The sequence below is a fragment of the Lissotriton helveticus genome, chromosome 6 (assembly GCF_964261635.1).
Source record: "Lissotriton helveticus chromosome 6, aLisHel1.1, whole genome shotgun sequence".
Taxonomy (NCBI): Eukaryota; Metazoa; Chordata; class Amphibia; order Caudata; family Salamandridae; genus Lissotriton; species Lissotriton helveticus.
This window is the reverse complement of record NC_136067.1, coordinates 1030650395-1030668170: the sequence shown is the minus strand read 5'-3', so window position 1 is coordinate 1030668170 and position 17776 is coordinate 1030650395. Positions and strand designations below refer to the sequence as shown.

Below are 17776 nucleotides of genomic sequence, written 5' to 3'. Positions count from 1 at the left end.
GCAAAAGCTCAGAAAAATAAAGTGCTTCTTCACAAGAAGACACAGTATTTATTTTTAAACCCAGTTCCTTTCCCATTGTTCAAGTTTAATTTTTGGTTGTTTTTTCGCAAAAAAAAAAAAATACACAAAACACGAAAAAACTTTTTAACAAAAAAAAGGTTCTTTAAGAACCAACTCTTATGGTTTAAAATGGCAAAACAATATATGTAGTTTGATTTATATGTTACTGAGAGCAAGTATCAGTGCGTGAAAGTGATGGATAAGAAGAGAGATTAGCGAGTGAAACAGTCTGTGTAGGTGAGAGATATTGCGGGAGGCGGTAGCTAAAGGACTCGGTAAACCCATCTCACACATCTTCCAATAAAAACAGTGTCCCATATAAGTGGTTGGGCCGATCACAAAGGACAGTAATGGACCCAAGCTGTCACCATGTGAAATCAGTGTAGTGTTGAAAATACAAACCTAAACACAAATGTTAAGGATACTCTTGTTTTGGCTTTGCCTTGTCTTTTAGGACGAGGTTGGAATGCTTGCTGGAGTCCATTTCATAATCTTTAAAGTCGTCTTTGGTATACTTGCCACCTGTTTTTAAAGATAGACAATAATTATTTTGGATGAATAATATGTCTTCAAACACAACACATAAAATAGAAAAGCTTTCTGTCTACTGTGTATTACCTTTTATATAAACCAATTTAAGTTTAAAGAAATGTGGTTAATAATGGCATATTACTGGAAGCTACTTAAGAATCTGTTAATAAACCCAGTGAACAGTGCATGGTACCGGCAGGTCTCCCTGCTGCTCATAACCGTGTAATGTTTTAACCAGAAGATTAGTGTGTCACTATATAAGACAAGTTAAGGACTTACTTTCCATCTATTATTAAATGTAAGTACTCAATGAATAAATACATTTAAAATAAGATATGAGTAGTTTTCTGAATTTGGGAAGGAAGGGATGACTTCGGAGACTCCGTGGGAGGGCATTCTAAACCCTAGCAGCAGCAAGGGAAACAATATGTTACCCACAGATATAGGTGTGGGAGTTGAGAACAATTAGATTCATGCCAGATCACAGGAATATGATGGTGTTGCATCAGTTGAACTTGTTTTCCATTATGTGATCTTTTCCACTAGCGCCGGGGCGCCTCCTTGGAGGTAGCTGTGCACTCTGCAAATGAAATTGTGTTTTGTAAAGTCTGGTATGCCTTGACAAACAACCCTATGTACAATAAGAAATACCAGTGCACTGGTATTTCTTGTTGAATGCATATGATACTCTGCCTTACTTTGAGTGGGTAGATGGTCATAGATTAGTGCTAAAGGTGTCATGTATTCCTATCGGTTCTGAATCGATCCCCCTATTCCTGACCCTATTCTAGTTAAACAAACCAACAAGTTAAGTAGCAGTCAGCCCATGAGGCAGAAAACCCCCATGATGCAGATACCGTTATCTGACGCAGTCACACTACGGCACAGGAACGTGTTATCTGATTAGGTCATAACGCTTGCGATCTAATTAGACAAGCGATATTCCTCCAGCCCCTGATAAGGCATACGGAGTTCTCATAACAAATCAAACCTATGACAACCTGGGTAAAACCCTGCGGCCATTGTTTTGATTTCACCGAGAACTTTAGTAAAAGAATGTGCTAACGAGCAAGTCGTATGACATCTTTATTGACGTATCTATGTCCATCCTTACGTCAATCTCGGCACCTTAAAGGTATAAATATTACCGATCTTGCCATATGCAAACACACGCGTGGTGACGAGACGGAGCAGCCATACTTGCCGAAGCCGAGAGCAGAGCAGACCCCGCTGGCAGCAGCCCCGCCTTTCTGACGCGCTGAGAGACGCGCTGCTTTCTCCTGCCGAGAATCCAGCACCGGCGTTTCCGGGTAGCCCTCGCAGGCAGCCTGGAATATCGAGACCAGAGAGAGAGATACCATTCCTCATTCATCCTAACTTCCAGGTACAGAACTGAATAACCCCTCACAGAGAATTCTTTAGTTATTCACTTGGCAAAAACAAACTTAACTTAAACTGTAACTTTCTATTCCCGCCCACGCATTAGACTTAGGTCAGGTACACGGGGTAGGCGTATTTAGAAACACCAGTTGAGTACGTTTAGTCAAATGTATATGTGTATGTAATATATTTTATTCATTTTAAAACATCATATGGCTTAGAAACCATATCAATGTTTTTACAGTATTACTTTATACTATTGCTTTTAATGTATGCACTTTACTTAACTATAAGTATCGCAATAATATCGATCCATTTCTCTTGTACGAGAAAAGAGACTGATCAATAAATAACACCTTTTTATTGAACACCCCCGTCTCTTCCTTTTCTCTACATTCTGATGAGACTAAGAATGCACGTACTGACTGAGTAAAATAATTTGCCTTTTGTTCACACGACTCTCGAGATTGACTCTTGATTAGGGGAGAGCAAAGTTGTCATGTTCTATGGTTGTCAGAAACTAAATCCCTTCTTGTCTAATCAGGGAAGTTAATTCCTCCTTGAACATTCGAGAAAGTTTCTAGCGAACTCTGAGCTACGCTGGCAAACCCAAAACTTAAGTCTAGTATCGACAGTAGTAGACCTAGTTAACGTCTGGCCTAGGCCTTTACTGCTGTAGGTATTATTCCAATGCGCAGAGCCTATTAGGAAGATAGGAACTACACTACATGGCGCCCAACGCGTTTGGAAAGGGCGATAAAACTAACGTAAGACATTTAGAGTAACTCAGTCGTGCTTTCTCACTCAGACCCCTTTTCCCACATACTCCAAAGACGTCTGGAGTGGGTGAAAGGTAATATCCGCCAGACCTCGCAGGAGGTAACTCCTATGTATGGTTCTTGGTTTTGTCAACGTTGAAGGATAAACAGTTCCAAAATATTGTGCATCTAATCTTTGTTCCATAAGAAACCTGATCTGTAAACAAACAAAATAACCTTTTTGACAGTAAAATGTCTGACAATGAGGATGAAAGAGAGGCAGTTAGATTAGCAACTGAACTCGCAGATGCTGATGCTACCATGCAAGCAGCAGACGCGGATATAATACTCATTCCGGTCATCAAAAGGAGATCTATAACCTTAAAACTTATAGAAAATGGACTGACACCTAGAGGTGGCACAGTCATATTCGTAATTGAGGCACACGAATATCGGCAGACAGAGGTATACTATACATGGATACATTTTCCAGCAGCAAATGCTGTAACAAAGTTCTTCCACTATTACAAAATAGAGGTACCACCTGACATTTACACTCCATTCGAGGAGGTGGAAGTACCACTCAAATTCCAAGAGCATTTGCTCTTATTTGATGGCGCCCTAAAACATAACAATCACATCACCAGGCTCGGTCCTTTAGGTAGACAAGGAGCAACGTGGCCGGTCTTAGCCGGATACACACCACACCCAGACATCGAAGGTATGTCTACTGGAGAGCTGTTAATACAGCTAAAACAATTACTAAAAATTCACAGACAATTAGTCCAGTATGTAATGCGGACTTCAACAATTCAGCCAACGATTAAACTTCCACAGCTGACCCCTCACCAGGGGAACACAAATAAAATTACACCACAGAACATCCAATCCTGCCTAGGTAAAGTACCGGCTAAACGGGAACAAATACCATTCTGGTTGGCACAAAAAATTACCCAAATAGAGGCGGTGTTTCCTGACACCACCCCGTTAGAAAAACATAGGATTCTGACTATCTGTCTTCCAATGGGAATCGCACCACACATAGAGGACTGTGACACTTGGGGTACAGTCTTTGCTTCCATCTACACAAAAACGCACGGTGTTCCATCCATTTCGGTGATACCAGATGTGCTAAAACTAATTCAAGACGAATACGGTCCAGAACCTGCTTTAACTCTTGGTATGAAATTACTGAAAGACTTCAAGCAGGTCTCGGCTATATTATTAGCCAATATAAAAGGTGAAGCAGCAAACGTGGCGATCCGCCAGAGGTTAAAAGAGACAGATATAGCAGACCAACCAGCTGAAATTGCCAGAATCATAGAAAAATCCTATGAGGAACTAGGTAGAGATAGTTTAGGTGGAATACCAGTAAAACCGCAACTGACTGAAAGTCCAGAAAAAATATTTTTTAATAATAATTCACCAAAAAAGAACTGGGATGGAAACAAACAATCCAATCCTAAAGAAAAGAAATTCCAGTCCAGAGGAAGGTCTCCTAGGCGAAGAGAAAAATCTCCAAACCGAAGACAGAGGTCACCGCAGAGTGACCCCTCTGGGAATAGATATAACCTTAGAAATAGGGATAATATTAAAAAACCTGATAGATATCAAGACATTGATACACGTCCCTCTCAATCTTTTCAGAATTCCTCGCAGAAATCGGAAAGAAGAGGACGATCAGAACAAAGAGAAGAGCACACCAAGTCCAAAGACAAGGAACCTGCTCAGCTAAAAAAGAAATTACAATTTCCAAAAAAGAAGGTAGCCAGTATCAAGGTAGTTAACAATGCCGAGAATACTGAGGACACAACTGAAAAACGGAGAGTGGGCTCAGACAATGCTAGACAGTGCAGCAGAAGTGAGCATAGCTCGCAAAGTCCTTATGAATCATCTGGAGACAGTGGACACGAATGAATATCTTCAAGTGGAAACTGCGGACACCAGAGTTAGCAAACCCCACAAGATATACGAGATAACATTGCGTATAGAGGGAGATAAGACTAGGAAAATAAGGGGACTATTTTGGGATAATCTCTCCAAGGGCTATGATATCCTTCTAGCTGAAAAAGACTGGCCACCAGAGTTTGTCAGGGAGTGCCCTCATGGCGAAGAAGTAATTATGCCTGCCTTCTCAAATCAAATTCCATTTCATAAAAAAGACACACTTGCTAGAAAGTGGGCAGTGGCTCTAGCACCTGCTTTATATAAAAATCACGTAGGATGGGATGAGGATTCTCCTCCTCACAAAATCCAGTTAAAATCACAACCTACTGCACAAAGGCAGTACCCAATTAAGCAAGAAGCTAAAAAACAGGTAAATGAAATACTAGATCAGCTAGAATACCAGGGGGTGATTGAAACTTGCACCTCACAAATGAACAATCCTTTGTTTCCGGTCTCCAAACCAGACAATTCATATCGTCTAGTTTTGGATTACCGACACCTTAACACATGTTGCAAAACTTTTGCAGTGCAAAACTCACACAGTGCTGCACTAATGAATAACATAGTGCGCAAAAAATACAAAACAACCTTGGACATCTCCAATGGATTCTTTTGTCAAAACATAGCACCAGAGAGCAGATATTTAACTGCATTCTCAGTAAATGGCACTCAAAAACAATTCTGTCGGTTAGCCCAGGGGTACAAGAACAGCCCGGGGGTATTCTCAGCGAGAGTAACAGAATTACTACAACTATATGATGATGAAGCATTATCTTATGTCGATGACATTTACTTAACAGATGATGACTTGGAGACTCACTTGAAAAGAGTGAACACCATAATACTTGGGTTCGCAGCAGAGGGTTACAAATTCAACTTTAAAAAATCCAGAATTGCCCATCTGACGGTCCTGTTCGTAGGATATGAATTATCAAGTGTAGCCTGGCTTACAATCTTCTAGAACTAGAAGAATTAAAAAATCTAGAATATGAAGAAACATACCCTCTGCCAATCGACATTCTGCCTCTACGACATTACGCCTGTGTAATCTATACAGACGGACATGCTCAACCCTCCGTTTGGGGAGAACAGGCATACAACCCCACATGTGAGATTACAAAAGAAGTGTGGCGCAGAGGTAAACTAAGACCTCTATTAACAAAATCACACTCAGTAGAAACTAATTCAGAACTACAAACTGAAATAATAGCATTGAAAATGGCGCTTGATAATGCGGATCGCGAATTCCCGACACTTATAGTGTCAGATTCATATTACTGCGTCAAATCATATAACAGCGATTTGCAGACATGGATTCAAAACGGTTACAAAGATGACACAGATGCACCAATAAAGCAGAAACTACTCTGGGAACAAATAGCTCTTTTACAAAAAGAACTACCAAAGACTCACGTGACTCACTCACTGAGTCATCAGCGTGATGGCGTTCACGTTGTAGGGAATTCATTGGCTGAAACAGCCACAGCGGCAGCCACTAAATCGGCTCCCGTAGTTCGAAAAAAGCGTACATTAAAATACATTGACGGTGAAACAGTGCTGGTGGTGAAAACGTCATCAAAAGGCGACTGCTCAGCGTTACCGATCAACTATCCACTCAATTATACATACATAATCGATGCAAACTCCGTCCCTTTTGCTCGAATCCCTGGAGTGGGGGATAGAGTGATTCCAAACATGGACAGGAGAAACTTGTTAATCGCAGACGCACATATGGGCGAGGGTCTCAGACACCTCAAACTAAAAGATTCTCTGGAAGAATTACAATCACGGTACTGGTGGCCAGGCATGAGCCTACATCATACCATGTTTGTAAAAAACTGCCCAAACTGCAACAGAAATCGCAGTGGGGAGAGAAAAAATATAATACGGTGGAATCTGACTGCAGATAATATCACCAGTAAAAAGCAGGGCTTGCGATTAACATATACAGGCTAGTTCCACTTATAATGTAGATCACCAGCACCCGGCTGACGTCCGGACTGTTATACAGAGATTTGCGAGTCTAAATGGCATATACGCTAAGAGCATGCTACGTTCGACCATTGTTTTCACTCAAGCCCACCAGCCTGGGGGGAAACATGGCCAAATGAGCACAGCCCAGCGGGAATCTTCTCACTTCCTTCCTGAGGGTACGGGATGGTGTAAAGAAAAAACCAAGGCAGAAAGCAATCTATAACGGAAAGGATATTAGGTTCGGGAGCTGGGTGGGTCAAACATCTAATAAGTGTCCAACGTAGTCTCAATAACTTGCCAAGAAATTCTCTGAAGGGATTCAGTGCGTACAAATTATTATTTGGAACTAGGATGATTATCTCTGACATTGATAGTCAGACTTCAGTGGTGAAAGAAAAAAGCTTTGATATCAAAGACCGTTTGGCTATTTTGCAGGACTTAAACAAAACAAGAAAAGACCTGAGCAACATAAAGTTGAAACAACAGCCAACAACCACTGAAGAACCACCACCTGTCCCAGCAAGACCTGTCTGGATTCCAAAAGTCGGGGATCTAGTCAGGGAAAAGATCGCGGTAAAGAAGGAATTTGGGCCTTCTTACAGAAAAGCAGTTCCTGTCTTGTCTGTCAACGGGACAAGATCAGTTGTACTACCGCCACTTGCTGGTAAAAAGGAGAACCGAGTTGTATCCATCGACCTGGTAAAACCACAACATGTGGCCGATAACAAACAGTAGGCCAAGTGGACTCCCAATAAGTAGCAGAACACCAAGGTTTGCTACCAGTACAGAGGTCCTAACGAAGAGGCTCATCACATTCGAAACGCCTACAGAAGAACAACAAGGACTATGCAACAATGCAATAGAACTCAGACCTCTGAAAACCCAAATAAAAACATTTAGCAGAGACACACCAATCTATAATGAAGTACCAAGAGAAAATGCAAGAAACAGAAATCCTGAAGCAATTGGAACTATTGACAGAACTGCATCCGGCTACTTCATAAACTTCGATGATTCCTCTGAAGACTTCAGTGAATCAAAGACACAGCCATCATCAAAATCCTTTAAAGACAAAACTAAGGAACTTTTGAAAGAACTGAAAGAAACATATCTGATTTCCCCATGGATTGAATTTTGGGTGGGTTTTGGTGCATTTATCCTCATACTTTGGCTCATCATGGTACTTACTTTGGGACGCTTCATTGAGGGAAAATATGCTAAAATGGACACAGCAAGCCAGAACATCAACTTGGTCCTCAAACCACACACATCTTCACACGTCGAGAAAAGAGAACTTTCTTCAGCCAACTTCACAGCCAATCCGATACCTGGTGGGGTAGCCTGGGACAACACTGACTATGAAATTTATGGTCCGGTCGAGATCCTGAAATATCCACACCAAATTAAGATCTCCTTGAGTGACTTTGCAAAACCAAACTCATTTGCTGATGATTGGGACTTCGAAAGTATTAATAATATGATGTCTGACTTAGTAATGTCTGCTAAATTTCCCAAACATGATTATTTGCAGGGTTCTACAAATTATGACAGTATGTATTGCTATAACCACTATGGTAATCACTTTTTACATAGATCTGCACAACCTAGAAATGTGTTAAATTATAATCAATGGGAACATTGTGCAACACCTCCAAAAGGGAGCTCAAGAACCGTTTACGACAAATATTCATATTTTTCAGGTTTTAACACAAGTAATGCTGAAACATTTTATTTTAAATTGTCAAACAAGACAGGAACCAAAACCATGATAACCAACACAAAATTGTTATATTCAGACTCATTTTTTGAACAAATGAATACTTTTGGATTTGATTATTGGGACAAAAATGTTGAATTGAAAAGTGTTTGGGGTACAAAAGATTGGCAAGTGCAGGGTATAGAAGCTTTGTTTAGAGCCTGCATGATCCCAGAACAAATGATATTTTTAAATGACACTGTTCAACAAACCACCTGTCTTGGCCTAGCCAAAATCAAAGATTTAAATAACCCGTCTATTCCAAAGCCAACAATGTTTAGCAACACTTCTACAGATGAAGAGATAGACGTAAACCATTTATTAAACCAAAACTGAACACATCCTGATTGGAAACAGTGGTTGATCTGGCCCACAGATACTAATAACTGTCAAGACAGATTCCTGAACAAAACACAGGGGTTCAAAATGAACAGGCCAGACCCTAGATATCCTCAAAGACATCACCCAGGGATAATAACCACCTACAGTGTGGGCAAATTATGCCTTCAATGGCTACAAACTTCCACACTGGCTGAAATTAAGCAACACCTAACTTTACTTACTGATGGTGCTGACTTGCGTGATTTCACTTTGGGACCACGCAAACAGCGTCAAAAGCGTTTCATAGCAGCCTCTGTATATGCAGCATACAATGAGGCCTGGAAGGTTAATCAAATTGAAACAGCAGAGAGAATACGGGAAATTGACCGTATTAATTTGGAAAAATCACTTTCTGTAGTGGACAATGGGTTAATGACTGTCCTCCAGAATTTTTTCATTGGACAGCATTGTGTCTTCAGCAATCGATATATTATCGCAAGACTTACCGTTATTACAACATGGTCAGTCACAATTGCGTTCTATTGTACAGCTTGGCTGGACGTTACAAAATCTGCGTTCAGGCTATGTGCCTTGGCGTTTAATCAACACAACGTCACTATTCCAAATCTTTAACCTTACTGATAGACAAATCGGTATGGCACAAAAGGGTGCTGATTATACAATCTTGAGCATTGAAAAACTAGAAAGATTACCAATGACAATGTCAGAACGACCTGTCAGTGAATGGATAATACACGGAATCATAAATATTCCAATCTCAACCTTCAGGTTTCAATACTGCCAAAAATATATACAGGCTGGCATGTACGAGAAATTGGGAAAGGGGTACCTTAAAACAACATGGAACCTGCCCTATTCACATGCATGTGTCAGTAATAAAGGCCAGAAAGTGTTTCTTAGTGGCAACAATTGTGCGATGTCACTAAGCGGCACGCTTCTGTGTAACGGAATTAGTTTGCATGGAGCCTGTGAAGGGAATTCATACAACCTTTCATGTCACCAGCAAGGCGCACCTGCAACTGAAATAGAACCATTCTTTCAAAGACTCTATAATGGGAGTTACATTCTTATTGTAGACCGCAGATGTTGTAGTCTTATGCCCGGGACTCCTTATCTAGTTATTACGACTGCGAAGGTCAAGTGCTGTGGACGCTCATTGTTCCCCAGCTCCTTCCCAGACAGGGAGGCAAGGGCATGGCCCGATTTGAAAATTACTTCTATTCGAATAGATACTTTAAGCAGAATGAAAACAGTCCTTCTTCAGACGCCTACCAGGCTCTCGTCATCAAAAGAAACGTATGATCTACAAGTCGCAAGGACGACTGCAGAGATACATACATTATTATCAACTAATTCCCCCGTACATTTCGCGGAAATCCTGAGTGAAATCTTAAATATTTCTGATACCAATGGGGTCTCAAATGTATTTAAGACAGTATTTTCGATGGCATTAACACCATTCAAAGCCATACTGGGTATTTTTCCAGATTTCGTCCATTCGATTTTTGGCTGACTTCCCCTGATCCTGGGACTAATTGCAGGAATCCTATTCTTAGTCCTTATTTTTCGTTATGGCAACCCATGTCACAGACAAAACTCTTGCGACAAGGGAAGAAACAATCCTAGCCATTGGATACCGGGACCGGATATCAAAAATTCTGGGACTCTCCCGGCTTAGAGACCTGAACATGACTTGGTTTCTATCATTTCGACCAATGTGGCAAAGATGTGTTTTACCTGTACTGAGGTGTCTGCTATGCGGAGAAGAATGCGTGTTAGACACCTGTCTGACGCTACAATCGGATGCGCCGATGGATGCAGAAACATTGTTGAGCCCGATTAAGGTTCATGCTTTGTGCTGCCCTCAAAGGCTACCAATCCTGATGACGGCATTCGTGGAAGCTTCACCACTACGATTGATGGGTAGTGAAGTTCAAGATGAAAGCAGCATCGAACAGGTACGACCTTCTGTCAGTAATACAAATCAGAATGTCAATGGAGACAATCATGCGCAAGAATGCATGATTACACCTATTTCCGAGTTAGTGGAACTTTCCCAGGAAGCTGTTGACAGTTTTTTCGAAAGCCTAAATGATATGATGTTCTCACCCGAACAGAAATAGAGACTTTTGAGCAAGCTCGCACACGGCGTTCCCTGAATTCGGCCTTCAACTTTAAAAATAAAGTCACATGAACATTTTCGCTCCAGTTCACGGACAGCAGTTTTTTCAGCAGCCCCAAATATTTTTGCATATTTTTCGGGACACTATCTTCTGCTTAAAGTAAGAACTGTTCTTAAAGAACTAAGGTTTCTAAATTTTAGATAGCTTATAGACATTAGCTGCCCGCTGGCATGTTCATAAAGATATTTTATTCTGTGATGGAATGGTCTCGAAACTTTTTTCTGTAAGACATCATTTCATGTGTAATTCTCATATACCAAATAAGCAATAATGTATACAAATGCAATTACTTTGGCATTTTTCTACAGCTTGAGTGCATACTATATATATATATGTCTGCAATTTTTCAGTATATTTGAAAGTTTCAAAATGCATTTATGTATTTTGGGGTGGTAAGGTATACACACTACTCTATAGTATGTTGTACTATGTTATACTATGCCTAGATTAGTAAATATGTCCATAGTTAGCGTGGAGTGGGTGTCATGTATTCCTATCGGTTCTGAATCGATCCCCCTATTCCTGACCCTATTCTAGTTAAACAAACCAACAAGTTAACTAGCAGTCAGCCCATGAGGCAGAAAACCCCCATGATGCAGATACCGTTATCTGACGCAGTCACACTACGGCACAGGAACGTGTTATCTGATTAGGTCATAACGCTTGCGATCTAATTAGACAAGCGATATTCCTCCAGCCCCTGATAAGGCATACGGAGTTCTCATAACAAATCAAACCTATGACAACCTGGGTAAAACCCTGCGGCCATTGTTTTGATTTCACCGAGAACTTTAGTAAAAGAATGTGCTAACGAGCAAGTCGTATGACATCTTTATTGACGTATCTATGTCCATCCTTACGTCAATCTCGGCACCTTAAAGGTATAAATATTACCGATCTTGCCATATGCAAACACACGCGTGGTGACGAGACGGAGCAGCCATACTTGCCGAAGCCGAGAGCAGAGCAGACCCCGCTGGCAGCAGCCCCGCCTTTCTGACGCGCTGAGAGACGCGCTGCTTTCTCCTGCCAAGAATCCAGCGTTTCCGGGTAGCCCTCGCAGGCAGCCTGGAATATCGAGACCAGAGAGAGAGATACCATTCCTCATTCATCCTAACTTCCAGGTACAGAACTGAATAACCCCTCACAGAGAATTCTTTAGTTATTCACTTGGCAAAAACAAACTTAACTTAAACTGTAACTTTCTATTCCCGCCCACGCATTAGACTTAGGTCAGGTACACGGGGTAGGCGTATTTAGAAACACCAGTTGAGTACGTTTAGTCAAATGTATATGTGTATGTAATATATTTTATTCATTTTAAAACATCATATGGCTTAGAAACCATATCAATGTTTTTACAGTATTACTTTATACTATTGCTTTTAATGTATGCACTTTACTTAACTATAAGTATCGCAATAATATCGATCCATTTCTCTTGTACGAGAAAAGAGACTGATCAATAAATAACACCTTTTTATTGAACACGCCCGTCTCTTCCTTTTCTCTACATTCTGATGAGACTAAGAATGCACGTACTGACTGAGTAAAATAATTTGCCTTTTGTTCACACGACTCTCGAGATTGACTCTTGATTAGGGGAGAGCAAAGTTGTCATGTTCTATGGTTGTCAGAAACTAAATCCCTTCTTGTCTAATCAGGGAAGTTAATTCCTCCTTGAACATTCGAGAAAGTTTCTAGCGAACTCTGAGCTACGCTGGCAAACCCAAAACTTAAGTCTAGTATCGACAGTAGTAGACCTAGTTAACGTCTGGCCAAGGCCTTTACTGCTGTAGGTATTATTCCAATGCGCAGAGCCTATTGGGAAGATAGGAACTACACTACAAAGGTGGCTGAGCACAATATCAGATCTGCACTCCATCAGAGTAATTCAAATGATACGGATCAGTTTGTTGAAAATAAGGGTTGCGATGAGCTGATTGTTCTATGCAAATCCGCCATTTCTTTTGTTGTGACCCTATGTACAATAACTAGGACTTAATGTATTTGGTTGCTAACATACAACCAATGCATCTGGATTAAAGTGGCATAGGCTTGACCAAATCTTTATAAGCTAGTTATCAGAAGGGCTGCAGCATTTTGTATAAGCTGGAGGCAGTCTATGAGATTGCTTTGGGTGCAGAGATATATGGCTTTCCCATAATCCAAGAGTGATTGTGCCAGTGCTTTCATAACACAAATGCCAAGGTGTACAGTGATAAATGGGAAGATGTTGGGCTACAAATTGAACTGGAAAAAGAATCAACTGGTGACTTTCAAAATCTGAGCCGTCAAGCCTAGATTAGAGTCCACGTACCTATCCAAATTGGGCCAGAGTAGATTTTCAATAATGAGATTTTTGGAAAGCAGTAGCAACTTGTGTTATCTGTAGGACTTACTTGGACACCCACTCACACACACACACACCAGTGATAAAGTGTCTACTAATACTGAGGATTTTAATGTTGCTGTGATTGGAAGAAATGGATACGCAAATGATCTTTTGTGTATCACTGACCTACTTAGAAACTTTAATCTGAACTGACATAATGCAACTGCTAGAGGGCACATATCAATATTAAAAAGTTGAGATGAAAGCGATGAGGCCTGTGGGACACCACAATGGCACAAATGAGGTTGAAAACGGAAAGATGGCAAAGTAATGAATCTCAAACAGCCTGATAGAAATTAAAACATCCAAAAGCTGTGCAACTCATGCCTATCTCTTGAAGTCTAGTAGTGAAGAACTGAATGGCCGAAAGTGTCTAAGGCTGGTGAGAGGTCTCATAAAAGCAAAGCCCCAGATCCTCAGACATCAACTTGTCACAGATCACCAAGTGCAGAGACCACAACCATTCCTGTGCTCCTGCCTGAGGGAAAATCAACCTGGTAGGAGTCTTGAAGGCCATTTCTCCACAAAACATGTTAGTTTAGAGCACTTAGATAAATAGGAAGACAAGAAATGGGATACAAATTATCCAGGTAAGATGGGTCAAGAGATTGTTTTTTCAACAAGGGTTTGACAACTACTTCCTTGCAGTATTTAGCAACTGTTCCTGACACAAGAATACAGTTGAAAATTAAAAAGAACTCCTTATGCAAAGACTAAGCAAGCCTTTGCATAGATTGTGCGGAAAAAGGGCATAGAGGGGACCGTCTCAGACAATTTTGATGAATAACATCGAGAAGGATAGAGGTAGTAAAACACATTTTTCTAGTTTCGGTGAAGGGGGCATGTTGCACTGGTCAATGTCATTTAGGGTTGTCATGGAAAAAGATTCAACCTCAACAGAGTTCCCAATTGTGTCCTTTTATGTTGGAAGCAGGAGGTCAGGTTTTTGCATAGGACCGGGAAGGAGTTCTAGTCATTGCAAGTCCGGTACAGTTTTTACTTCTTAAATGATTCTAAACAACTCTTTAGACAGCTTAGCTTCACATAAACATTGGAAAAAGTATAACCTATCTTCAGTACTAGGGAGTATGAACTACACTGTTTCCTTGCCAACTTGCAGATATCAAGTTTGTTTGCAAGTTCTGTAGTTATCCAAGGGCTGCTTTTTGAGTTAGAATTCCAAACTAAGAGGCATGGTTAAACCTAGGGACACAATTAATCATTACATTTATCTAGTAGCTTAGTTGGAGCCTTTGTATGGCTAAAAGGTAATACATGGATAAAATATTCCTTTAACAGTGCAACTACATGCTCAGGAATAAACTGAGAAAATTGTAGCTTTTAATTTAGTGACTGATCGGGCAGCTTGATCAGAAATGGAATAGCATAATAACTGATCCAACTCCGTAGTATATGCTTGTCCAAAATAACTAAGTTGTAAAATAGTGGGTCGAAGAATTGAAAAATAGTGGACCGAGCAGGGTGACCGACAGAAAAGTCACAGGTTGAAAATGTCTAGTCTTTACTTAAATTCGAAGGTTAGACCTTTGGGGTTTCTAGACATAAACATACGTCTCCTGTTTGTTTAGGGACAGATCTACAAATTAGTCACTGAATGAAGAAGGTACGGTAGAAGTTGAATGGGAAGGACGATAAAGCAGGACAAATTAATTTATTAATAAGGAATGAAGTAATTATACTAAAACAGGAATGATACAATGGGGGAAGTTCCTAATTAAACAGCATAGCATTGCAGAAAGTGATTGCTATCCCACCTTCTTTCTTTGAATCACAGTTGGCTCAGATTATTTTAAAGTTAATAGGGACCACCTTATCAAGAATGGGGTTAGTGTGAGCGGTGAACAATCTTCTAGTCAGCAAAAGTAGATCTAAATTGAATTATTCAAATAGATTATAAACTTAATTCCTGTGGGTTACAGCAGATCGTATACTCCGGTCTTTAATGGCAGTTGGGTGTAGGCTCTTAGATTTGGGATGTGGAATGAAATTTGGCACTTTATGTTGGGGTGGGAAACAAAGTTTTCCGGCATAAACCTACATTATTAATGATTTGTCATAACCATCAATATCTGCAAATATCAAAGCAGGACAGAGTTTGTAATACTATATGCTAAGAATTGCCCTGAGAAAAAATTAAAAGAGAAAGTAGGATGAATGAGAGAGGCCATAAGGCTTCCAAGAAAGAGCCAGAGGAAAGATCGATGAATTATATTTGAGACATCACGGAAAAAGATAGGGAAGGCATAACAACTCAGGTAATGTGGGGACAAATAAACTAAAAGTCCTGTAAGGTAATTGCAACAGTTGAAGGAGGAGTAGAAATGGTACAGATATTGAGTAGAGGTTGTCGGATCAAAGCAGGAATATATTAGTAAAGGTGTGGGGCTTAATCCATAATGATGGAAAAAGCAGCTGTTTCTAGAGATTAGTGGAGGAAAAGAAGAGAGGTTACGTAAGCACTGAAGGGAGACCTGAGGAAAGCTATGGAGGTAATTCTAGATAGATCTTGAACGGATGAGTTTTTAGTTATCTGAGGACTTGGATGATGTCCTCTGAGCATTTTCTAACTCTCCTTATCTGAGGGTGTTGCGGGAGCAGGCATTTAAAGGGTTGGCGATGTGCCCCCGTCGCTTGACCAGAGGCCTGCCTACCTGCTCTGTGTATCAGGAGGGTGTCAGTGGGGGATATGGCAACAAAGGTAAAGATAGTAATTCCAAAAAGCCATACATTTCTACTTGTCGGATTGGGGTAACTACCTTTGCCTGGACAGTCAATGAAATTGTTGGATGCAAACTAGAGCATGCTTTTAAGCATGGGCAGGAATTGGACAGTGTGTTTTGCCTTTTAGAAGGCTTTCTCATGGTAAGTAGGTTGCTCACTGGATGGCGCAATGATACACAGTGGTACCATATGGCAGAGATGGTGCTGCCAGGAATGGTTCAAAATCTTGGTCATCAGCAGAGTGCACCTGGTAGTCCACGTTCCCAGCCCCAGCAGACTGACTCAGAGGATCCCCCTCCTGAAAGTATATCTGGTCTAGAATATGAATGGACTGACCAGAAAGGAGATTCTGGTGGAGGAGAAGGTGGTGGTGAATGCTTGGGTGTGGACAGTGGGGGTTAGGGCTAGTCGCCTTGTTCTTGTGCATCTCAAATACTGGGTGTCGTGGTGCATCAAAGGGAAGCTCCTCCTCAAAAGTCAGCCTCTGCTTTGCAGAAAGCAGGGCTACCATGGTTGAGGTTTTTCCTGTGGGTGATTTAACGGAAATCTTGGATTCAGGGTGTATGAAGTCCTGATTCTGCCCGAAATGGAACCCTTCAGTCAGTTTGTCCAGAGAGTCTTGGATATACATGTTCTCAGCATCATAGGGGCCCTCGCATAGACTTATCGCTCAGTGTCAGAGGCACTCTTGGTGAATGTGATTGGTCAGTGCCCTTTGGAGGGAAGGGGATAGATGAGGGTCGAGACTAGACACGGTTCAGTAGGAACTCTCTCAGCTCTCTAGGGAAACACAAGATGGAGGTACACGACTACCTAACAGACGGTCGAATAGATGCCCTCTTTCTCACGGAAACGTGGCTGAACGCCACATCGGCACCAGACATATTGGTGGCCCTCCCACCAGGATACGATATCAAAAGAATAGACAGACCAAAGGGAAAAGGGGGAGGAAGCGCTATAATTCACAAACAAGATCTGATCTGCACTCTAGAGGGAAGGGATCTTGACAAAAGCGAAACAGGCCTCTTCTCCATCTCAGTGCACCAGGAATTCTGCATCAGGGGATATCTTATATATCGCCTCCCGGGCCCCGCAGCCACTTTCCCCACCCAACTGATGGAAACCCTTACGCTCTCTGCTCTAAAACATGAAAGACTCCTCCTGTTAGGGGATTTAAATTATCACTTTGATGACCCTAAGAACAACGAGGCCCAGGAAATTAAACAGGAGTTAGCTGGCATCCAGATGCTACTTAAATCAGAACAACCAACTCACTGTCAGGGAAATCTCCTAGATCCCATCTTTGCCAACTGGGATGCCCTAACCATAGACCCACCCACTCCAGTTATATGGTCTGACCACCTCCTTGTAACTTTCAGGGTATCGGTACCAGATGATGGATTACACAAGGAACCCACCCACGCCAACAAACGTAGAAAATGGGCTAAATTCTCCACAGAGGCCTTCAATAAAATCATCTAAGAACACTTTGGGTGGGCTCTTAATCAGCAAGGCTGAGCCAAAATTATGAATCAACAAAAAACAAATGCCTATACTGATATTGTTTAACAGAGATTTTGCCACCAGAGCAAAGAATGTTTATCCAAGCTGGGGAGTGCTTATAAGTAGCCTTTTATTAAATTGTCTTGATCCAAAAAACACAGGGGTATATTTGTATTAGTCATATACATCTGAGAACAAAAGCAAC

General features: G+C 41.1%; 1 protein-coding gene across 1 annotated transcript in view; it reads right to left on the bottom strand.

The window, feature by feature from the left end:
- The window catches only part of PPIL4 (peptidylprolyl isomerase like 4), a 272134-nt gene that overhangs the window by 40325 nt on the left and 214033 nt on the right, over positions 1–17776 (bottom strand). The window contains exon 11 of the mRNA XM_078648659.1: positions 486–582. Coding sequence (XP_078504785.1) covers positions 486–582 — 97 coding nt within the window. The remainder of the gene's footprint in view (positions 1–485; positions 583–17776) is intronic.